At 42.1% G+C, this 23497-nt stretch overlaps 2 protein-coding genes across 3 annotated transcripts; both read left to right on the top strand.

Annotated features, from left to right (window-relative positions):
- The first annotated feature begins 1941 nt into the window (after positions 1 to 1941).
- erich2 (glutamate-rich 2) lies at positions 1942 to 6519 on the top strand. 2 transcript variants are annotated; one of them, XM_053438607.1, is made up of 10 exons: positions 1942 to 2072; positions 3836 to 3872; positions 3965 to 4001; positions 4093 to 4141; positions 4785 to 4821; positions 4911 to 5002; positions 5079 to 5209; positions 5343 to 5400; positions 5486 to 5557; positions 5649 to 6519. In XM_053438607.1, exons 2-10 carry the CDS (start codon positions 3841 to 3843, stop codon positions 5771 to 5773), a joined length of 633 nt encoding a protein of 210 aa, XP_053294582.1. In that variant the 5' UTR covers positions 1942 to 2072; positions 3836 to 3840; the 3' UTR covers positions 5774 to 6519. The 2 variants fall into 2 exon arrangements, with proteins under 2 accessions (XP_053294582.1, XP_053294583.1); XM_053438608.1 differs by lacking the exon at positions 3836 to 3872 and having other exon boundaries at positions 1945 to 2072.
- Positions 6520 to 9356: 2837 nt separating this feature from the next.
- On the top strand, positions 9357 to 23164 carry LOC128454696 (glutamate decarboxylase 1). Its single transcript, XM_053438175.1, has 16 exons — positions 9357 to 9432; positions 11372 to 11428; positions 13349 to 13486; positions 14580 to 14822; positions 15863 to 15953; positions 19211 to 19323; positions 19478 to 19593; positions 19955 to 20034; positions 20148 to 20202; positions 20321 to 20437; positions 21491 to 21555; positions 21637 to 21715; positions 21812 to 21961; positions 22144 to 22251; positions 22751 to 22840; positions 22991 to 23164. Exons 1-16 carry the CDS (start codon positions 9357 to 9359, stop codon positions 23162 to 23164), a joined length of 1752 nt encoding a protein of 583 aa, XP_053294150.1.
- Positions 23165 to 23497: the final 333 nt, after the last annotated feature.

The raw sequence follows: 23497 nt of genomic DNA, 5'->3' as shown, positions 1-23497 counted from the left end.
TGCATGAGAGGAGGGTTCTCGAGGGAGCGCTCAGTCCGAGTAACTTCACTGCACCGCCTAATTGACGTGTGTTTCTGTGTGTGTGTGAGAGAGAGAGAGGGAGAGGGAGAGAGAGAGAGAGAGATAGAAAGAGAGCAGGGGGTGAGGGATGTGACACACCGAACTAACCTCACCTTTCTCTAACCAGTGCTTCAGACTGTGGCAGAAAATGAGCGAGCCTGTCAGTCAAGTTCCAATTTAGCCCCTGAGTCTCTGGCCTGTCAGTCCACTCGACAGATTGTATCTTCCTGAGGTTTGAAGACAACCGTGAGACAATGTAGTCAAATGCTGAAGAGTCATGAACCTATTAACTGCACACATACACACAATCCTCACGTCATCTCAAACACAGATTCAAGTCTGAGGGCAGCTCTTTTGGTGTGTGCACAGCTAATGTAGTAATTACAGCTACTTATTAGATAAAATATGGCTGACATGGTGATTGGACAGGAAAAGGAAGGCTAGGTGTAAGAGGGGCCTGGGAAAGATATACCTTCAAATACTCTTTATTTGCAGCTTAAATACAGTCAACAACTTTTGGCGCATATTAAGACTGCTTCATTTCCTGGATGGAGTAGCCCAAAACACTCTGCACTGCTGCTGCCAACTGAAGAGGAAGGAGAGAGCAAAATATATGTGGCAATGTTTAAGGGGGACATATGAAAATTGCACTTTTGCGGTGCTTCTACACGTTAATTTGGGTATCTGACATGTCTACGGTCCCAATACAACTCCCGCGATTTGTTGTGGTTCCTCTATTTCAGAAACGATACGCTAGAGTGCGTCAAATGGGATTACGACCGAAATAAACGTCATAGTCACACCATGCCCATGTAGGGAGTCTCGCTACATGGCCTTGGACGAGCTCGCGAGCTAACGCTAGCCGGGCTCCACAGGCCCGGTTAGCTCACGATCTAACGCTAGCCGGGGAGGCCCTAGGGGGCTAGGCCGGCTCCCCGGCTAGCGTTAACTGGAGCCCGGCTAGCGTTAGGTCGCCCGTCAGACATTTAAGTGGCCGCATAAACAAGGGACCCCTGGGACACCTCTAAACGTTGTCTCAACAGTGTGGAAGGATGCTGCTGCATCGCCAGCTCAAGCTCCCATTGCTCCCACTGCGGGGCTGCGCTGGGGAGCTGGGGCTCTCGCAACCAGGCTCACCGGGGGTGAGGGGGCTTGAGGGGGGCGGGGCACTCAAAACAGGTCAGTCTGAGGAGGGCTGTTTTAGACAGGGTAAAAAGGGTGTTGTTCTAAATGATCCTTGTGGTATTTTGACCAAAATATGTTACAGACATTTCATTAAGACCCCAAGGAACCATATAAACTGTGGTCAAATGGGTATAATATGTCCTCTTTAAAATGCATACTAAAACATTATACAGGCCAATCAAAGGTTTAAGAATCGGAAACAAATTATTACATTTGCCCTCTAAAGGTCACCAGACAAGTTTAGATTGTTTCTGACCTAGTTCCTTTTGTCATCATTTGGTTTGAGTACAAAGTAGCTGCCAAAGGGAACAGTATATTATTATTATTATATCATTATTAATAGTATTATTAACATTAACACTTAAATTAATATTCATATTCATATAAAAGAGGAAATATATTTCAATTTTCATACAATCTTTGTGGTTTTATTCCTTTAACTTTAAAGATTATACGTAAGACTTAAATTCATGATAGTGATATAAGGACTTAGAATCACATCATAACAGACTTCATCATTTTGCATTCAGACCAAATGCTATAGTATCTCATCCAATTGTGAATACCAAGCCAAATGTATGTATTACACTACACGATGCTACATAATGTTTTTATGGGGGTAAAGATCCTGCAGTCCGTGAAGGCAGCAGGAATTTCGCTGCCATGGTGACGCTGGAGCGCTTTCTCGCTGTGTTGACGTGTGTTAGCCGTTAGCTTTAGCGGTTAGCTAACTGCAGACAGGACCAGGAGACGTCAGCTAACATCGCAAGAAATTGAAAATACAAGGGTTACAGGCTGCAAATTACTTTATGTTCTTCCATGAGCAGGTGAGTCGTGTTACTTAAATTCAGTTTGATGTACTTCAGAGATATGGCCTATTTCCTTAAGTGTTGACACTATTCTATTAGCTAGATACATGGAGCAAAGTATTGCATTTTATACTACAGAACTACATTTATTTGACAGCTTTACAGAAGTTGCTGGTTAATTCTCAGTCTCTCAATTTATTTTAATTGATCATATCTCTGTAACGTCAGATTAATCTACCCTGCAGTAATTGAATTCATTAAAAAATGAAGCCCATCTTGCAACAATAGTGAAGCTTGCACATTAATGCATCAATAAGTACTACTCGTGTTTCTGTACTATTATTTTGGTGCTAATACTTTATCATAACATACTTTAACTTGAGTAAATATAGTTTTTCCATGATGTGATGTCTTGAAAGATCTGAATACCTCAACTGGTCACCACTGTTGTTTAAGATAAGATAAGATAAGTCTTTATTACTTTATTTACTTTATTAGTCCCCCAATTGGGATATTTGCAATGTTACAGCAGTGGAAGACAGCACATAAGTAGCAGGCAGTGCTTGGGTGAAGGAATATAAAGAAATAGAAATATACAACAATATATATAAATATATAAATGTGATTTAACCGGTATATATAGTGTAAATAAATATATGAAGTGTCAGATTATGTAAAGTGAATGGATTGCACATAATGGTTTGTATTACACAGAATTGTTTCTACAAATTAGTCTATCACAGTGAATATTGCACAGTTGAGAAGTTAACATGAAAAAGGTAATGTGAAAAGGGACTTTATCGCTATAATACTTGAATGGCTGTATCCCCTCGCTTTTTGGACATTATGGGATAATAACATCAGAATATTCGCAGTATCACAGACAAACTCACAAGCAATATAATGCCTATAAAAATACCAGAGGTTTTATGATAATACTCGGATGCAATGAGGATGTGTTTAGTGTTTCTCTGCTTGAAATTCCGTTGCCAGGTTCTGAATGTTTGGGGAAATCCTCCACCAGTTCACAGCAACAGCTAAAGACTGTATAGAAATAGTGGCACTTTCAACACTGTGCTGGTTGTACTTCGGAATTTGCAGTTGTTGCACAAACTCACTGCTTTATTAATATTGTAAGCTGTTTATTTTGATTATTTATTTGATTGAAAGTCGCCACCTTGATGTAGCCATCAGTGGAAGTTGGCTCTGCACACACTGAGACCCACAAACATGATGATAAGAAGAAATTCCCTCAAATGCCAATGCGTGCACTGAACATCACACCCAGATTCATGTCTATTTTAATGGATTAGACCACATGCCTCCAGCAAGGCCCAAAAGTCCCCTCCAATTCAATTAAGCTGCACCACTTTTCACACACTCATAGACACCACTCCCCTTAATGTGCCTGATCCATGTAATCACTGGGAAATCTGTGAAAATGTAAAAAAGGAGGAGAAAGAAATCAGGAATAACAGATCCCTCAATATTTTTGAAATATGTTTGATGTAACTATTCTACCCTGCAGTATTTGAATAATTAAAGAAACCTGTTCTTGCAACGTTAGTGAAGCTCACACATAAATGCATAAATGAGTTCCTCCATGACCCATAACGCATCCTTCCACCAAGTTTCGTGTTGATTTTTGTATAATCCTTCTTGCAAACAAACCACATAACCTGATTGGCGGATGAATTATGATTCCAGTTGAATTCCATGTTCTGCTTCTGCTGATCATGAGCCTTTCATGAAAAGCTCCTAATCTTAATTTTAAATTATAGAGATAATGAGGAAAAGGACAGTCACTGATAAACCTTGGTAAGTAATTAGGAAAAAAACCAATGTTAAGAAATATACATTTCTGTCAAAACCTACAATGCTCATCTGGATGTTTTTTCGGCTTCCTTCAGGAGTCCTCCTTCCTGCATCCGGCCTCATTCAGGACAGGTGGGTACTCGGAGATAGATTCCACCATTAGGGAACTGACAGAAACACGTTTACCTTCACTAGGATTCTCTGCATTTTTCCTTCCTGCCAGGACACTGAAAAGACTGGATCCCCAAGTGAGGATGTGCTGCACACAGGAGGTATGAGAGGGACTCTCTAAGAGCAACGAACAATGAATCTAATCAGTACTCATTTGCATAATGTTCAACAATTTTAGAGGGAGAAATCTATTTCTGGAAAGACAGAGATGATAATTTCCTCCACCAAAAGCAGCCTCAGAACACCAGAACCATTGGAAATACTCTTTATTTTGAATGAGAAAAAAAAGGTCACTTTCATTGTCATTGCAGTTGATGTTTCTCAGTCTTTACCATTCACATGAACAAATATGCACATTTGTTCTCGCCAAATTTGTCAGAGGTAATTCTGGGAAATGTAGTAAGTCATAGACAAAGTCATTAGGCAGTAGAAACAGACTGAGGACAACAAGAAAATAAATTAACTTTATAACTTAGAGCTAATTTTTTACCTTTAATCACATCACCATTCTATTTTAGTTACATTTGCTCTTGGCCTGCATTACTGTTGTTTTATTATCCCGACATGTTCTTTGCTACCTGTGTTATTTTCCTTTATCAGTAAGTTTAATGTTGGTAGTAGCATCAGATATCCAGCCAGTTTCAGCTTTCTCTCCTCCAATGTGTTTAATATTAAATATTTATATCTGTTGTGCCAAATAGACAAATACAGTGTGTCTGTGGTTCTCTCTCTTCTCTCTTGCAGATTGTTTTTGGAAGGAATCTGTGAACATAACACCAAGGTTTGTACTCACCTCTCACACACAGAGGTTAATGAGACCAATGAAACATACACCCAATGTCCCGTTTTAAATCTTCAACATGATTTCAGGGTTGAAGAACGAGCCGTATCAGCAGCTGAAGAAGAAGAGCTGGAAATGAAAGACTGGAGGAACACACAGTCGTCGGGTCCAGGAGAAACAGGTCGGTTGTTGTAGAATTGCAAGGAAAGAAATGTAGCCAGTAAACAATGGTGACAATGATAATTAATGGTTGCCAGGAGGGAGGGCTCATACTCCTCCGCTTGTTGAACCTCTCCATACACATGAGGTGAAGGAGGAGGAAGGGCAGAGAGAGGGTGAGGAGGCTCAGGATGAAGATCTCGCAGCGCCCTTGGAGCTGAAATTAAAGGTAAAGACAGTGTTGATCAGCGATTACAAGTTGAGAGGTTGGCTCGAACTTAAATGCTTGGTTTCAGGTGTTCTTGTTGTCAATTTGAATGTAAAATTAGACTTGAATTCAGAGGAGGGTCTTTTGGTGTCAGTTCCTCAGAGCTGTGGTGGACAGAGAGTTGCCGCTCGCCCATAAGCTGTGTCAGCTCAGTATGTATCCATGCAGCTATACAGTCAATACATCAGCCACCGGTGAGGTCAGCCAGTGATGATGACTCTTCTCTCCTCATTCCAGTTCTCATCTATGAACCAGACCATCTTGAGGCCTCTGAGTTTCTCTCGCTCATCCAGAAGAAGCTGCTGGAGGGTGAGTTTCCTCGCCCTTCATATAAACACTAACACAGAGGCTGCATTTTCCAAGACACACCATCACTTGTTGTCATGTCTCTTCCCCTTAGAGCAAGAGGAAGAGGAGAGCAACGAGGAAGATGAGGAAGAAGATGACGTTAGCGATGATGATGAAGACTCCTCTTCTTCCTCATCTGATGATGATGATGATGATGACAATGAAGAAGACACATAAGTGAACAGACACACGTCATCTCCCCTTAAATCTATTGGACTAATCTCTCTTGACTCTACTATAGGCATCTTTTGAAAAAACATATTCTACATTTTAATACAGAATCACCTTGGTCTTGATCATTTTGTAGATTTGATCTATTTTCCATTATTGACCTGTATATAAAACATATACTGTGGACAAAGCTGATGCACTCAGGGTAAGAAAGTTATTAAACCTCTGCTGATATAAATCTAATCATCTGTGAACCTGAAGAGAAAAGTTTAAAGATTTAGAGAAAGGGTTTCACTTATAAAACGTTTGTTCTGTACTGTGCACACAATACATGAACTTGTCTGCACATGGTAAATGTGAATAACGCAATGATAATAATAATAATAACTTTAATAAAAAAAAATCCAATGCATCTCAAACGATTCAGACGACATGAACTAACGTTACAAACTAACTGACAGAACATCGGTAATGACTGTGTTGCATGTATGTTTTCCAGCTCCAAGACGTTTTGTGTACTCAGGCTCGATATCTAACTGAGACACAAACTAATTTGAGCTTCATGTATTTAACCACATTTGTTCTTTACCTGTAAGTCCTGAAGTCTTTGGACTTGTGACCTGTTGATCAGTTTGTCTGATGTGATATCGACGTCAGTTTAGTGACTGCGTGTCTTTTTGAAAAAGGGATTAACGCTTTGATGAAGTCAGCATACAAATCTCAACTGATGGAAATAAACTGAGTAAAATGGATGTGAAATTTGAGCTGCATCTACTGCTCACTTCTATTTGAACTCTTTTTAAAGGATATAAAATCCACTTTGAGTCGTTAGTTAACATAAACCTAGAAACCACAGAAAAAATGAGATTGACATTTTTTGGGATGTTTAAATATTTATTGTGTAAAAATATTTCAACTTTGGTTTTAGCCTGAGCTCAGTTCTCTGCCCAGTCAATCAGTAAACACCTGTGAGAACCGAAAATTCAAGGTTTAAAAGACACCTGTACTTTCTCCATGAGCTTTATTATGAACTTCTATACACCTGTTCTGGGGTCCATTTTCCATTTGTGCATTGACACGTTGACGTATCCCTCTGCTTGGTTGAGGAGGACTAAGATAAACTAAATGCGAATATTGAAAAATATGAAAAATAAAAGTATGTGGCTTATTAAATGTCCGTTGAAGACAAAAACAAAAGATACGTGTACAGCCATAAGTAGATTGCAATGTTCCTCACATACATGACCATAAACCATATCTCCACCATGATTCCTTTGGTTTCCCAGTAATGTTTGAGATTTGACTGGGGGGCTCCCTTCGTATTTCTTCTTCTTTAAACGGTTCAGTGACGAGTGGAAAATGAGTCCTGTCTCACTGAGGCAAGTCCATGTGGGATTGTTTGTGTGCGTCAAACTTTTCAATCTGCACAAACTTTTTTATTTGAGATACATTTTCAAAGAGGAAATAATGGCTAGTTGTCTTGGTGTGTCTTCTATGTATGGGTACGTCCAGTCTAGGACATTTTAAAATCCTATCGCCCAGTATGATATTATGAATTATCGTCACATGGCACTGCTTCTCTTTATGAGTCGTCTCTACACGCATGACTCGGGAGCAGAGACAGTTTGGACGCCATCACATACGGGCTTTCTAATAATTTGCAGTGGCTGAATGGGCATAATGGCTGGTCCCTTCATGGTCCATTCAGTGGACTGGTACACATGCAGGCACGGGGAGGACAGTGAGGACACTAAGTCAACGCCCGCCAGGCTACACTCACTTTGATGTCCCCGGTGTTATTGTCCATGTCAAGGTTATAAAAAAAAGAAAAAAGGTGCAGGTCAAAGATGATGATGCATGCAGTGTTGTCATGAAGGTGAATACAACAATCGGCGCTCGTGTGGATGGATGGATGGAGAGGTGGTTGAGTCATGGACGCTGCTCTCTCCATCCCTCGCTGCCTTTTATAAGAAATGTCTTTATACTGGGTTGAATCACCTGGTTAAATAGATGTCATGAAACACCTCGCCGAGCCTCCACAGGTCCATCCAACTCAATCCATCGCAGGAATAAAGAGATGTAAAGGTAGGACATTAATATCAGTATCTGTTGTTACTGAATCACCATAAACCAAGTGGGTTTGACATCCCAAGGTCAATGTCTATATGTGCACATTTCACATGCAAGTCTCCATCCTCCATCGTGTGACACCCACCCACACCTGGAGACACACACACACACACACGCGCAATGGGGTGCGCATACGTCACTGGTGTTTTTCCTTTTGGCTTTTTAGGCTCCTTAAAGTGGATTGTGGCTGTCAGCGGCACTCAGGGAGGCTTCATTAGTCGTCAGTGGGAGGAAAGGCTGTGACTCACGCCTGCGTGAAGAGACCAATGGGCAGCCGGAGCCTGAGATATATAAATAACGAATAAAGAAATAAATATATTCTTAAGGGAGAAAGGGTCAGTTGCGCGCCGCTGGATGGGATTTTGTTAGTGCGCTCCGCTGCTATATACTCACCGTCTCCGCCTCTGGACTGTTTCTCTGTCGCGCCTTTGGGTGGCGATTCTAACATCTCCACTTCTAGTTTCTCTGGACTCGACAACCTGTGCGCCCGAGAGCCGGTAAGATGCCTCTATTCCAGCTGCGCCTTTATCCCGTATGTTTCGATATAAAGACAGAGTAGTGTTGTTCATAACGTCAGAGATGCTATTATATGATGTTAATAAGAAAACAAAACTGTGTCCTTCGAGAGAAAATAGTCCCAGATGAGTGTCTCTCATACGCGGTGACATTGAGTGATGACAGTGTGGGAGACGCTTGTTCAAAGCGCAACTTAATTGAAATGTCGATTGCTGAGTCAATATAGGTGAATGGCATGTGGTTATTTATGTGGACATTATGGTTAAATAGCATTGACCAATCTTATTTACAATGGGAGTGATTAGGCTTCTCTGGCATATATTATTAAATTAAATTTATTTTTGACTTACATCTCATCCAAAACAGGCTGAGAGGAGTCTCTCTGTTTTAAATTATATAATATAAAAAATATCACCTGCCATCTGTGAGTGTGTGTTTATGACAGATAAACTCAGATATGTCTGATAGAAATAATAAATGTATTTTTCTCTAATGAGCAACTTACTGTAGAAAATATCGCCTCTTTTTTTCCATATTCAGCTCCCTGGTAACTTCTTCATTTCTTTTGTTTTTGTTAAGCGGAATTTGTCAATATGGATTGCTGTTCCTAAAAGGAAAGCCCCCACATAGACATTATGTTTTCACCTTAAGTGTTTATCCAGGGCGTGCTGCTTGTGCGTCGTGCGCAATCCTCTCCACATTGCGCTCTATGATTCACAGCCCACCCAGCCATCTCTCAGGAATACATCGTTCCCGTGGACGCACACATCATTTTCTCCTCATTCACCCTCCTCTAACAATTACACCCTTTGTAATAACTCAAATATATATAGGCTATACATATGTATTAATCGGACAAGGCGACCTGGTCTTCCCTAACCTTGGACCCGTTTTATTTGCAGTTGAATTATCCTCCAGTTCGAGATCAGATAACAGAGGACTGATGGCCACTTCTGAACCGAGAGCCACCGGCGGGGACCAGGACCCCAACACCGCCAATTTAATACCTCCGTCCACAAGTAAGGGGCCCTCTCCTCCCTCTGTTGATGGCCCTGCTTCCATCACTGGGGGGTGTCAATTCTCGTTATAAGCGCTCGTGGCTGTGCGTAAATGGGTCACTGGAGCGGACAGAGAGTCGGTGCCTTGCTCAGAGACACTCCTGCAGTGCTATTGCCAACAAGGAGGCTTCACCCTCACCCCTCCCACACACACACACGCACGCACACACACCTCTCCGCCTGTGGCTGCCTCTCTGTCTCCCTCTCCCCTCCTTCTCTGTCTGATAAAAGCGACTCTCTCCCGGGCCATTTGCTGTGCGGGCTCTGTCGTTAATCATTGCGGTTAAAAACAGAGCCATCACAGCTGCCTGTCGCTGTCTGGAGGATCAGCGGTGCGTACCGGGCTGTGGACCCGGCGCAGAATTTACGCGCACTGACGGCAACGATATTTATAATGACCCAGGGGCGCAATGGTGATAATGTTACAGAAGAAATGCATTTCATGGAAACACATTTCTTTATAAGTGAATATCTTGCCCCGGCGCCTTTCTGCTGGAGATTTCTTTCGAATGATTTCGTCAAATTCCTCAAAATCCTGCCGGTTTTATTCTATGATGATTTATGTTTGTCATTATTCGCCTTATCTCTGAACGTTTTAGGCCTTCAGAGCCTCGGATTGTATTGATTAGCGTTGTAGAAATCCTATGCAGCTCATTTCTTCTTTTTTTTTAAACGTGCCTGAGTCTATTTATAGGAACATTAACCCGTGGGTTAATTCATCATTTTAAGGCTTTGTCGCATTCGCAAAATCGTCTCCATTATGGTGCACTTGAGCAGCCATCTGCAGTGCAACCCACCGAAACAATTACCGGCTCTTTTTTTTTTTTTTTTGTCTTCAGCCAAACGTTAGAAAGGAAATGAGCTGTATTGCCTAAGGGGCCAGAGTTCACTTTTAATTTCATGAATTTCCCCTCGTTAAATTTAGTATTTTTTTTTTAAGCCTGTATTTATTTGTGGCCCTCGGGTGCTAATTCATGTCTCTACAGTATCAGAGTGATTTGATTTTGAAGAAAGCCCATTAAAAGAAGAAGATGTTTGTTTTTGTCTGACTTGCTCATGGCTGCTGCTGCTGGATGTTGCCATTATCTCTCCGCCACGCTCCATCTCATGCCTGGCGCGGCTTCCTGTGTCTGTGCGTGCGTGTGTGCGTGTCTGTCTGCGTGTATGCATCGGCCTCAGCACCTCGAGCTGCTTTTTCTCCCTCTCTCTCTCTCTCTCTCTCTCTCTCTCTCTCTCTCTCTCTCTCTCTCTCTCTCTCTCTCTCTCTCTCTCTCTCTCAGGATGAAATCGCTTCAGTAAATTCAAATCGGCTCCTTGGTTTTGTTTTGAAAGTTTTCCATCAGGTGTACTCTGTGCCGCCGCCGCCGCCGTCGTGCGCTCTGCATTTTATTCGCTCTGGCTTCTTCTGCTCCATCTCACGCATGTCCACGCTCGGCTCTGTGTGTGTGTGTGACCACTATACAGTAAGTTTCTGCACCTGGCCTGCTATATACTTCCCCGGCCACAGACATTACCAGCTCGCTCCAGTCACACACCGTGTTTCACTCAATTAATTCCTGCCCTCCTCCGTGAGCTCATTTCACGGGTGTTAATTCCACTCCGCCCCTTGGCTGGGTGTGTGAGCCACCGCCGGTCCCTATTGATTGAACCTAAATCGGAAATGTTATCAGACCCATCCCCTTATGCTCAGTGGTAAATAAAAAAAAGGTGGATAGATAGAAAAATAAAAAAAATCTAGGCAAACGACCTCAGTGTTCTTGCGTCACACACCTGGCCAAGAGCCGCGCGCGTCACGCCTCCACATGTGCTGCTGTATATGGCTTTATCCATCCCATGATGATCTACGTGTTATCCCCGCGGCCTGCTCTTGATGAAACTTAAAAGGTTCATTCTGTTTTAGCCAACGAATATGCGTGGATGCACGGATGCACACGGAAACTGGGGATGAAGATCTGTGGTAAGTTATTTTGCGCAGGGGCCCTGCAAAAAGCCGCTTCACGCAACTTCATGTTTATGCTGTGTTTTACTGTTTTTGACATCCCAGAAAAAAAAGAAGGAAGAATCAGATTTTGATTGGCCCATATAGTCGTTTTTAATTGTTCTTCCTGGTTATTATTTTGTATTTATTACTAGAATAAATGTTATTTGTATAAAGCCCTTTAAAGGAATATCAAGGACACCAAACAAAGACTTGAAAGAGGTGAAAGAGATTGAAAGACACATTATAGACAACAACCCAACAAAGTCACATCATGAAAGCCGTTCTGAGGAAGGGAGTTTTAGGGACTGGGAAGTGGACAGTTTATTTCTATAAAGTTATTATTTTTTGAGGCCTTGTGAATTATAGGCCAAGATAAGAGCAGGTTGATCTACGACTGTCACTTTGCGTTTCAATCCTATAAAGGTCAGTGGACATTAGCCTGTAGGTCTGATGGTAATAAGACCCCCAACCCCCTCTGAACCCCACATGTCTTTTTTCGTTTTCATCATGGGAGAAAAAAATTCAGGAGACAAGCCTGGAAATATGGGTTATGCGCTGGTCCAGAGCATCTGTTAAATTAGATAGTAAATAAAGGAGGGTTCTTCTCTTACATATCTTCAAATGACAGTTATTAACATATCACAGTGGAGAGCAACAGATCCATCATCTGAAGCAATTTGTTTCTCTTTAGGAAAAGCAGAGCTTTTAAATAATGACTTAGTAATAACAATACTACAGTTAAATACGGCCATTTGTTAAGAATTTTTATTTCTAAGCTTTTTTAAATGTTTGGATCTAGGAACAATAAATCCAATGACGCTTTGAATTAAGGAAATGGAGCTGACAGAAAACAAGGATTGACTTAAATATGCACTTTACTGAATCAGGAGTTGGACATGGAGGTTGGACATATACTTCGCCCCTCTGTGTAAATTGTGGCCCTTTCATGGCCCCTGATTCAGGGAAACGCTAGATCTTCTCTAGAATTCTTACACATTGAAGATGAATAGATGTGCTCAATCTTTATATCTTATTGGCCTGTGGATCGAATATGTTTGATATTTCTGAGATTGGGAAACTGATAATTAGATTTTGATTGGTTCTGCAGGGACATGAAAAGGAAATATTTCCATACGTTTCTATGAGGGTCTCATATATGTCTATTGATCTGTGAGGGTGTCATTTAGAATTTAACGAGCAAGATATGATAGAGTTTCAGAGACATAGTGTTCTACAGATAACAGCGTGGGGCTCGTTTTTGCGCACAATTAGGCCCAGTCATTATACCGCAAATATACTGAGGGGCCTGCATATGCAGAAAATGGATCGATCACGGAGTTGCGAACGCAAACGGCTCACAGACAGGTCTCAGTCTGCTCCGGGGCTCTGTACATCCTTCATTAACCCCTCTTTATGGGCTGTGTGTTTATTGGCGGCATGGATCATCTCCGCGGGCTGTCCTGCGCACTGAGCCGCTCAGTCTGAGGACAGAGGAGGATGCTGGGTGGATGGGTGGGTGCTTCCTGACCCGGGGAGTGGTCGTGATGTCACACAGGGTGGGGCGGCCACCCCTAACATGGGGTGCCTATTGCTTGAGAGGGTGTGTCTGTGTGTGGGTGTGAACGTGTGGCCTGTATATAAGTTGGCCTACAATGGAAAAGCATTTCTTTTGAAAGGATAGGTGCAGCAGGAGCTGACTTTAGATAACACAGATATCATTTGAATAGCTGCCCCTCCACCTACATTTGATATAAATAATACAGAATATTTGGACATTTATTATTTAGCTATTATATAATTTACTTTTATGTTTTTGGTCTCATAATTAAAGTACTTACGTGTGTGGGATGGAGGTGTTTGGTGATAACTGCTGCCCTCCACCGTGTAACACCCTAGGGTTCCTGCAGAAGAACAACAGCATGGAAGAGAAAGGAAGGCTCACAGGCCAGAAGAATCTACTGTCGTGTGACAACAGTGACCGGGAGCCAGGCTTCCGCCACACCGATACCGACTTCTCCAACCTGTTCGCACGAGGTAAGAGACACGTGCAAACAAACCTATATCTACTATCTTTAAAAAAACTACTCATAAAAACCTAAAAACCTACTGCTACCTAAAATCCCATTGCTGCGTAAAAACCTATAGCTATCAAATCTATAGCCACGCAAAGACCTTTAGTGCCATAAAAAACATTGCTATGAACAAACCTATAACCATGTTTAAACCGACAGTTATGTAAAAAGCTATTGCTGCGTACAAACCTATAACTACTTAAAAACCTTTCCCAAAGCCATAGCTACGTGAAAATCTGTAGCTAAGTAAAAAGCTATAGCTACCAATCCTATAACCACGTAAAAAACCTAATCCTACTTGATAACCTATAAATGAGTGAATGACAATAGTGAAATTATTAGTATTATGAATGATATAATAATAATAATAATAATAATACAGATAATATTATTAATAATAATACCGGTGTGAGTGTTAGTGCTTTTCTTCAACCTAAAGCTGTTAAATGTCTCCCAAAGAATTAAAAGAGTGACATAATATCTAATGACCTTATTTTGTTTTTTATATTTGCAAAATATTATTAGTTTTAGGGGAGGTATTATAAATTCAGTAACAAAAGAGTCAATTGATATTGTCTAATAGGACTTTATTAAAAGCGTGCACTGGTTTGGACCATTTTCTTTTCTTCGCCACTGACAATCAAATCAATGATTCATCAGAGATTTTGTTTTACAGGATGATGATCTTACTTTTCTTTATGTTTGTATGTATTGATTGTTTATTGTTAAAAAGTTGTAGAATCCATGATTATTACCGTCCATGGGGTTGTTATTTATAGACCATTCTTATCCCATATGATACATTTTATGATGTTAAATTCTTGGCCTTTTAACGTAGGCCTCCATCTTTAAAAATGACTAAACTTCCTAAGCCTCTTAAAATGTCATTGTACAAGAGTAAAATTACAATAAAGATCTTGGAATATTTGAATCTTGAGACAATGTCTAAATGAAATGGTACAGCTTTCTAAAAGCTACACCATTAAACAGACTGACTCATAAAGGAGGCCTCCATAATCGGCCCAGTATTTTGAAATTCTGCTTTCAATCCTCAGACTTGCTGCCGGCCAAGAATGGAGAGGAGCCCACCATACAGTTTCTGTTGGAGGTGGTCGACATCCTCACCAACTACGTCAAGAAGACCTTCGACCGCTCCACCAAGGTGCTGGACTTCCACCACCCTCACCAGCTGCTGGAGGGCATGGAGGGCTTCAACCTGGAACTGTCCGACCAGCCCGAGTCCCTGGAGCAGATCCTGGTGGACTGCAGGGACACGCTCAAGTATGGCGTCCGGACAGGTGGGTCAGGGCACCAACAGCAGATAATGAGCTGGGAATGTAAATTAGAGAGACGACTTTAGCTCTGGCCTTACTTTGACCATGATACAGTCCTGCAAATTACTGTATAAAACATAACAAAAAAAAGATGTCTCACAGTAATTCTATGATATTCACCTCTCCAATAATATGCTTATTGACAGTGGACCTATTTAAATTCCCCCCAAAACATCAATTGTGTCTCTTTTGATGTGAATTGATTTTAACTGTACACAGGTGAGTTTATCACTAACCCCGAGGGACGGAGCTGTTTTCCAGACAGTGTATACAGTTTATTACGATGTCTGGATAATTCATTGTCCCCCTGGTGATTCACTTGACATCCTCCTGTTCTCCCCCCCCCTCCACTTATTAAAGCACGTGTCGCCTGAGGGGATCCTAACACGGCCCGTTTCGTTAAAGACGACAGCGCTCAAACTGTCCCGTGGGTTTCATACATCACACTTACAAGTCACTTCCCACATTGAGACGTCGTGTTTTCTTATGCTTATTTTTATATTAAATTGTGGGCAAAGGAAGAGCTGTCCTTGGTGCGGAAACTGTATTTGCCCCGTTTGCCACGGCATAAGATTTTCTTTTCCTATTTAAAATATATAGGCTATTTAAAGTAACTTCGTACAAAGCACACATTTATAATGTGAGTCACACAGCACTATACACCAACAAGGTGCTTATATATCCATGACTGCATTTAGGCTCCAGGCCTGTGTGTGCAAGCACCTTTGAGTGTAAATGGCTGTCATGCAGCCTTGTTACCGGTGTAATTATGGTATGCTGAGCTCGCTATGTCACATCCCTCAGGTTTCAGGTTTGGCCAAGGGAATAAAAACTGAAAGCACACATTCGTATTATGTTTATTTTATAAGGTTACTTTCACAATCAGAAGGAAGGGGTCAGCTTTGTAGGACTTTACAGTCATTATGTGTCTTCTCCATGTCCTCCTGATTGCTGTCTATTATAACAATCATGATATTTATGCCCACGTGTTATTTTGTGTTTAGGTCACCCACGCTTTTTCAACCAGTTGTCCTCTGGTCTGGACATCATCGGTCTGGCTGGAGAGTGGCTCACCTCCACCGCCAACACCAACATGTAAGTCTATACAGGGGGAACACCCCCACATGTCATGAGAGGACATTAGAGATTTCCTCTTTGTAGGCCACTGGAAACAGCCTGCAGTCATCATCATACTCACTTATTGTGGAAGTCGCTCATGGTGTTTCCCTCAGCTCTCTCCACCATTGGTACCAACAGCCTCCCAGGGCAGTTATATAAAGTGTTTGTCATGTCCTGTAGAGAGCGTGTGTTGACAGACGGTGGGCTGCCACTGTGTGTACTGTATATCGGAAGCTGCCCAGCCCCCAGGGGTGGTTAGATTGCATATTGATCTCAGGTCACAGTTACATGGTGGCCCAGTCTGATAGAGGGCATGGACCACATCAACATCACCCACACTCTGAGCACACACACACTCACACATGCATGTGCTGTAAATAAGCTATAACTCTGTAACGACTAGAATAGATTGAGGGACATCATACTAATACTAGTGTTCAATATCAGTACAGAACAAACTCACACACACACACACACACACACACAGATGTGTCTCCCTGAATTCAGAGGACTTAACATAGGCTCACATTGATTTCCTGGACACTGACTGTAACCTTTTATCATAGTTTCTACTTACCTAAACCAAAAACTTACCTTAACCTTAACCTTAAGCTTAATCCACCAGAATCATAACCAAGCGACATAACAGCATTAAAACAAACAAAGTCACTCAGTCAAAGGATGATTAAAACGAATATGTTACGGTTTTAAACCTACATGTAACATCCTGGAGATTCATGGAACAACCTGAAATAGAGCTGCAAAGACAGCAGGAAACAGTGTAAAACAGCAGGCAGGAGACCATAGACTTTATACACAAATTGAGCATTCAGCGACTCTGGCTGCCGTTTTCTCTTAAGGATAATAAACCAAAAGCTGAAGGAGAATTAAGACACTTAATTTATCCCATTTCTCAAAACATTAGCTTAGGAATCCACCCTCCTGTTAGTGGAAAATGCCCCATCTCATCTCCTGGTTGGGAGACTGCCCCAAGAGAAAGGGACACTGAATTCACACACCGGCAAACACACGTGCACACTCTCTTAATGACTTTTACACACACACACACACACACACACACACACACACACACACACACACACACACACACACACACACACACACACACAAACACACACATACACACACAGACACACACACACACACCCACCAGCTCTGGCTGTCCCAGATACAGCATCTAGGGTTTCCAGTCCATTGACTGCAGGCTCATTGAGAGCTGGTCTTAGCAGATAGGCCAGCTGGGCCCCACACTGACACACAATGTCCTCCGGCTGCACAGAAAACCCTGTCGCACTGAGGAAACTGTCTGCCGCAGCTCCCCGCGGAGAGTCATTCTGGCTCCATTGTCCCCATGGATACAGAGCGACCCAGTAGTCTTTTGAGGGGCTGAGATGAGAGTGTGGTCGGGGTCAGAGGGGTTAGTCCCATAGACACGCACACACTCAAACACAGACTCACACACATCGAGTGCCCTTGATGATGATAATAAGGGCATTTAGGGGCCGTCCCTGGAGACGGGCAGGTGACTGAGGGGTAATTTTCACCCTGAAAAGACCAGTGATTGGCTCTGATTGCGATAATGATCACCATTATTGTCATTATGGCGTGAAATGACTCACAGACAGAAGGAGAATTTTAAAGAGGTTGTCTGATGTGGTCGGCATGAATTTTAATACGTGAGACGAGCAGGATATTAAATATTATTGTGATCCTTATATGAAGCATAATTCTAATTTAAAAAAAGATATGTTTCAATCCTCATGATGCTGGAATTGGTGCAGTGATTTTATCCTCACAGTCCATCATCAGTAGTCACAGTCAGATATATTAAAAAAAGCTACTATTATAGCTAAATCCTCACCAGGCATAATTGGGGAAGAAATATCTCCTTTTTCTATTTGTATTCATCTCTATGTTTTTCCTCCCATCTTTTTTTCCTCAATCATTGCTGTCATCTTCCTCTCTTTTCTTTCCTTTTCTTCTTGTTGTCCTGTGTCCTCTTTGTGCCCTCTCCTCGCTCTGCTTCCACATCCCCCCTCCTCTTCTTAGGTCGTCCTCCTTGGTTTCTTTATGTGCCTGCATCTCACAGCTTTTTATCCATCCTCCTCGCCACCCAAACCACAAACTCTTTCACTCCTGGTTAAAGATATGGAGAGGAATCAAAGGGGAGAGCAGATACTGTTATTGTTGTTTCAGATGGTGATGGTGGTGGTGGCTGATGGCAGTGGGGGAGTGTTGTGTAACTGGCCTCATTAGACGCAGGGTAAACAGGGATCAGTCCTGAGGGTGTGTGTGTGTGTGTGTGTGTGCGGTGAGATGCCCTGTCAGTTAGCCAAAGCCAAGACTCAGGCATTATGTGACACATTTAACCTACTTACTTGTGTCGTTTATGGATCAGTTATTTTATCATTTTTTCTCTGACACATTGGTTATTGTATTTTAATCTTTTCCCTTCTTCTCTTGAAAGAGACATTGATAATCACAGTCCTTTCCTCAATACCTGTGTTTTGGGGCCAACGGAGGCTGTTATCTCCTTAAAACACTCTGTCTCCCTCTCTCTCTTTCTCTCTCTCTCTCTCTCTGTCTCTCTCACTCACACAAACACACACACGTCCTCTCAACCATCAAATCAGCCCCATTCAGGCTCACCAGTGAGATTGGCAGGGCTGACAGATAGTCATCACAGCTTTGTGTGCTTTAATTAAACTACTGAGTGATTTTTAGGAGGCATTTGAATATGAATGTTTGCTGCCTGCTCCTATCAGACACTTTTTAATTAGCCCAGTCAGCACCAGCTCCAGTTTGTGCTCTCTGGATGGAATTATCGCCGAGCTAATGAAAAACCAATGTGTGTGTTTGAGTGTGTGTATTTATTTGGCCTCTCTCATCTGCCAGTGTGTGCGTAATAATCTTCTTTTATCCTTCTTTTATTCAAGCAGTTGTTAATAATAATAATAATAATAATAACAATAATATGTTTATGGAAAAAGCACTTCTCAAAACAATGCAATATAAAAGCACAGTCGCAAAATAATTAATCAAAACGAATAAGAATCAAAACCCTAAATATGTCAGAGAAATTCAAGCATGACCACTTTTTCCACTAATCAAACCTAGAATTAGGTCAAATAAAATATAGGGAAATAAAGTACATGTTTAGCTTTGTGGTGATGTTGACTGACGCGTGGCTTCGTGAATGATGTGATTGACAGGTTCACCTATGAGATTGCTCCAGTGTTTGTGTTGATGGAGCAGCTGACTCTGAAGAAGATGATAGAGATGGTTGGCTGGCCCAGCGGAGAGGGGGACGGCCTCTTTTCACCAGGTGAGTCATCATAACTGCACCCGCAGCCAACGTAATTACAATATAATTACTTTTCAAAACAAGACAATGAACTCACATCGCTTTAATGATAATGTTAAAATTGCGTCCCTTCTGCTGTCCATGGTGCATAATGTGACGTCTTGCTACTCAACAGGGGGCGCTATCTCCAACATGTATAGCGTGATGATCGCACGTTACAAGTATTTCCCAGAGGTCAAGACCAAGGGCATGTCTGCTGCTCCCCGCCTCGTCCTCTTCACATCCGAGCATGTACGTGACCATGAACACACACACACACACACACACACACACACACACACACACACACACATAATTTTAAGTATCGTAATAAAGTAGGTGCCATGCTTCATTGACTGCAGATTGAGGCCATTGAAGAAGTCCTGTAGTAATCAGTAGGTCTATTTGAATCAAGCCATTGGCTATTATAATGGATTCGTTTTTGCTTTTATCACATCTACTTCTGTCCGTAAAGAATTGCACAGCTGACACCATGGCAGCCTGTAAGACAAAACTCGTGTAGCAATTAGCTCACCAAATCTCTGCTCTGCGTGAGTCAAGCTGTTATTTCAAGGAGCGGTGAGTTATTGTCCTAATGTGCGTTCCCTTACAGAGCCACTACTCCATTAAGAAGGCCGGCGCTGCTCTGGGCTTTGGCACGGAGAATGTGATCCTGCTGAGCACAGATGAGAGGTAAGGGATTTACTGTAGGAATTTCAATCCACAATCTACATAGAAATTGTATGGAATATGTGTATGCTAAGTATAGAGTCATGATAGAGATGTACTGCTCTGCACTCTTTCAGGGGGAGAGTCATTCCTGCAGATCTGGAGGCCAAGATCCTTGACGCCAAACAGAGGGTCAGTGTCTTCCCTACATTTTTGTCTGCTGTTATTTATTTTGAATCAATCTCTCTTTGTTTTTTACTCACCTACCAAGATTTCCCCCTTCTAATCTGTACGTGTGGTGATTCTGCAGGGTTGCGTGCCGCTGTTCGTGAACGCCACAGCTGGTTCTACCGTGTACGGTGCATTTGACCCCATAAATGAGATCGCTGACATCTGTGAGAAGTACAACCTGTGGCTGCACGTGGATGTAAGTCGATGTAATGTTTGATTGTAGCAGCAAGGCGAGGCAAGTTTGTTTGTGCAGCACATTTCAGCAACAAGGCAATTCATAGTGCTTTATATAAAATATTAAAAGAAAAAACACCAATTGTCAAAGGAACATAAGACAATACAAAAAAGAAATTTTAAAAAGAGTTTGAAAGGAGTTACAGACATCAAAATAGAAGAATGGAATAAGAAATAAAAAACTAAAAGTAACAGTTGGCCTTAAGTCTGGGTTGAACATGCCGTCTTCAGGTTAACTACAACAGAGCTCTGCAACTAGCATCCTGCGGCCAATAATATCTGCCCCACCAGATCAATAGGGTAACCTTAATATTTATATTTCAACATATCGTCGCCTGACACAAATGTTCACGGGTGTCACAGCTGCTTATCTTCTTATGGCAGCAACAATCATGGAATCACTTCCTCTTTGGCAATTTGCCTTCGTTTTGTTGTTGCAAAGCTTAATGTCGAACTGAATTTCAGAGCTTTTAATAGTTCATGCAATGTAGGAAAAAAAACAACACTGTAGCAAATAATTCAGACTTATATGTAAACCAAATACGTAAACAGTAATAAATCTGATTCAGTTTTATTTTAATACAAAAATCCACTATAAAATCTTCCCTGCAGATAAACCAGATAGGATGAACACAAAGTTCTCTAACTTCACTCTGCAGCACAGACTGTTTGTAAAAAGCTCTGCACACAACATCGAGCACACAAACAACACAAAGGCACAGTTTATTGTAGAACAGTTTGAGGAGTAATAATAATGAAGTAGCTCTGGAGCTTTAACACAGGACAAGAGAACAGCTCATTCCAAACAGGCAGGTTTAGAACCGGCACTGCATTGGTTTCAAAGAACTAAGAGTTGAAGTGTACCTGCAGTTTTATGGAGTTTTTTCCACTTGTTTGGAGCATAAAAAAACAAATGCTGGTCAGAAATGTATTTTGCCCCTTAGCAATATAGTGCTTTATAATAGTAACACAGTGTCCTGGTCTGTGGGTAACAGTAAGTGTCTTGTCTCCTCAGGGAGCGTGGGGTGGTGGACTGCTGATGTCCAGGAAGCATCGTCATAAGCTCAGTGGAGTTGAGAGGTTAGTACACGTTAATAAATGGGTTTTAAAATGTCAGTGAATCTACATCAGTGCATTAAGACATTGATGAAACGTTTGCAGGGCCAACTCTGTCACATGGAACCCTCACAAGATGATGGGCGTGCCTCTGCAGTGCTCGGCCATCCTGGTCAGAGAGAAGGTACGGCAAACACACACTGGTTCTGACATGTCGTGAGCAGGTGTGCGGGTAGAGCAGAGGGTTAATAAGCGATGTGTGCTTTGTGTTCATGCGCAGGGGATCCTGGCAGGTTGTAACTCCATGTGCGCTGGCTACCTGTTCCAACCAGACAAACAGTACGACGTCGCCTACGACACAGGGGACAAGGCCATCCAGTGTGGCCGACACGTCGACATCTTTAAGTTCTGGCTGATGTGGAAGGCCAAGGTGAGATGGAGTGGAGGGGATGCACACTGATAGATCGGCTTAATATGAAAAAATATCCTTTCATCAACGTATAAAAATGTCTTCAGGCCAAAAGGAATGGTCGCAGTGTTAATCATAAAACAGATGCTGTAACTTCATTAACACCATGTTTTGTTGTGATCATTGCCGGATTCCCCCTGCAGGGCACCATCGGGTTCGAGCAGCACATTGACAGGTGTCTGGACCTGTCTCAGTACCTGTACAACAAGATCAAGAACAGGGAGGGATATCAGATGGTGTTTGATGGAGTGGTGAGCGTTTCTAATTCTCCACTGTGCTTCTTTTGGTTATGAGCAGTGACAGAAATACTTGTAGGTAATCAAAGGCATGGTTGGTTATTTGTTTCTGAAAACACTTTTTATCTTCTTTCTTGAAATCCTCTATTTGTCAACAAAAAAAAGGCAAAATAAGGGTCAGTGGCCCTCGCAGGACTGTAATAAACATTTCATTTAATTCGTTAACCAAGCTTTCTGCCTATGTGCACCATGCCCATGCTCACTGCATATGACTAGAGTCTCCAGCTGTAGAGATATACACCTTTGAAGCAGAGATGATAGCCAGACATTTTCAAGCGAGTCACGGAAAGGTCGGCCTCTAGTATTTGCAGTGGACGCAGCTTTGACCAGAGGATACCGTGATTACCAACCTTTAGCTAACATAGAAAACATTGAATTCTATGTGATGTTCCTTGAACTCTTCCCACTGCCTCCACCTTTCTTCATTTTCTTTCTTCTTTTTAATTTTTTTCAGCCCCAGCACACCAACGTTTGCTTCTGGTACATACCACCCAGCATGAGAGGCATGCCAGAGGGCGATGAGCGGCGAGAAAAACTCCACTCGGTACCACACCTCTCATTTCTGCCATTTCACATGTATCCCTCCTTCTTAATCACACAACCTATGGAGGATGTTTTTAATAAGTATTGTTCATAGCAGGCTCCTCTTCAGAAATCCTTAAGGTTCTGATTTGCTGTTTCTCTACTCCACCAGGTGGCGCCGAAGATCAAGGCCATGATGATGGAGTCAGGGACCGTCATGGTGGGCTACCAACCCCAGGGCAACAAAGTCAACTTCTTCCGTATGGTCGTCTCCAACCTCGCGGTCACCCATTCTGACATCGACTTCCTCACCGATGAGATTGAGAGGCTGGGTCACGACCTGTAGACCTCAGCAATCACTGCTGCCCCCTGCTGGTCTCTTATCTGTGATATTTCCAATATGTAAGATGTAATCAGTGAGGTGAAACACTCAGTGCTGCAGGCAGAGTACTGATACGACGTGTTTTCTGTTCTTCTGCCTCGAGCATTTTGAATGTTTCTCCAAATGAAGAGAAACTGGCACTGAGAGACTCTAACTGTCCCATATAATTCCTTCTATAGAGAAAATAAATATACCAATATCTGAAAGTTCCAGGTACAAATTACATACTCTAATGTGTGTGTGTGTGTGCTGTGAAATCTTGTCATGTCTGTGTGCGCGTGTGTGTGTGATCTACTT

This window comes from Pleuronectes platessa, chromosome 13 (genome assembly GCF_947347685.1).
Source record: "Pleuronectes platessa chromosome 13, fPlePla1.1, whole genome shotgun sequence".
Lineage (NCBI taxonomy): Eukaryota > Metazoa > Chordata > Actinopteri > Pleuronectiformes > Pleuronectidae > Pleuronectes > Pleuronectes platessa.
Note: the sequence above shows the minus strand (reverse complement) of the source record. Positions and strands in the feature narration are given on the sequence as shown.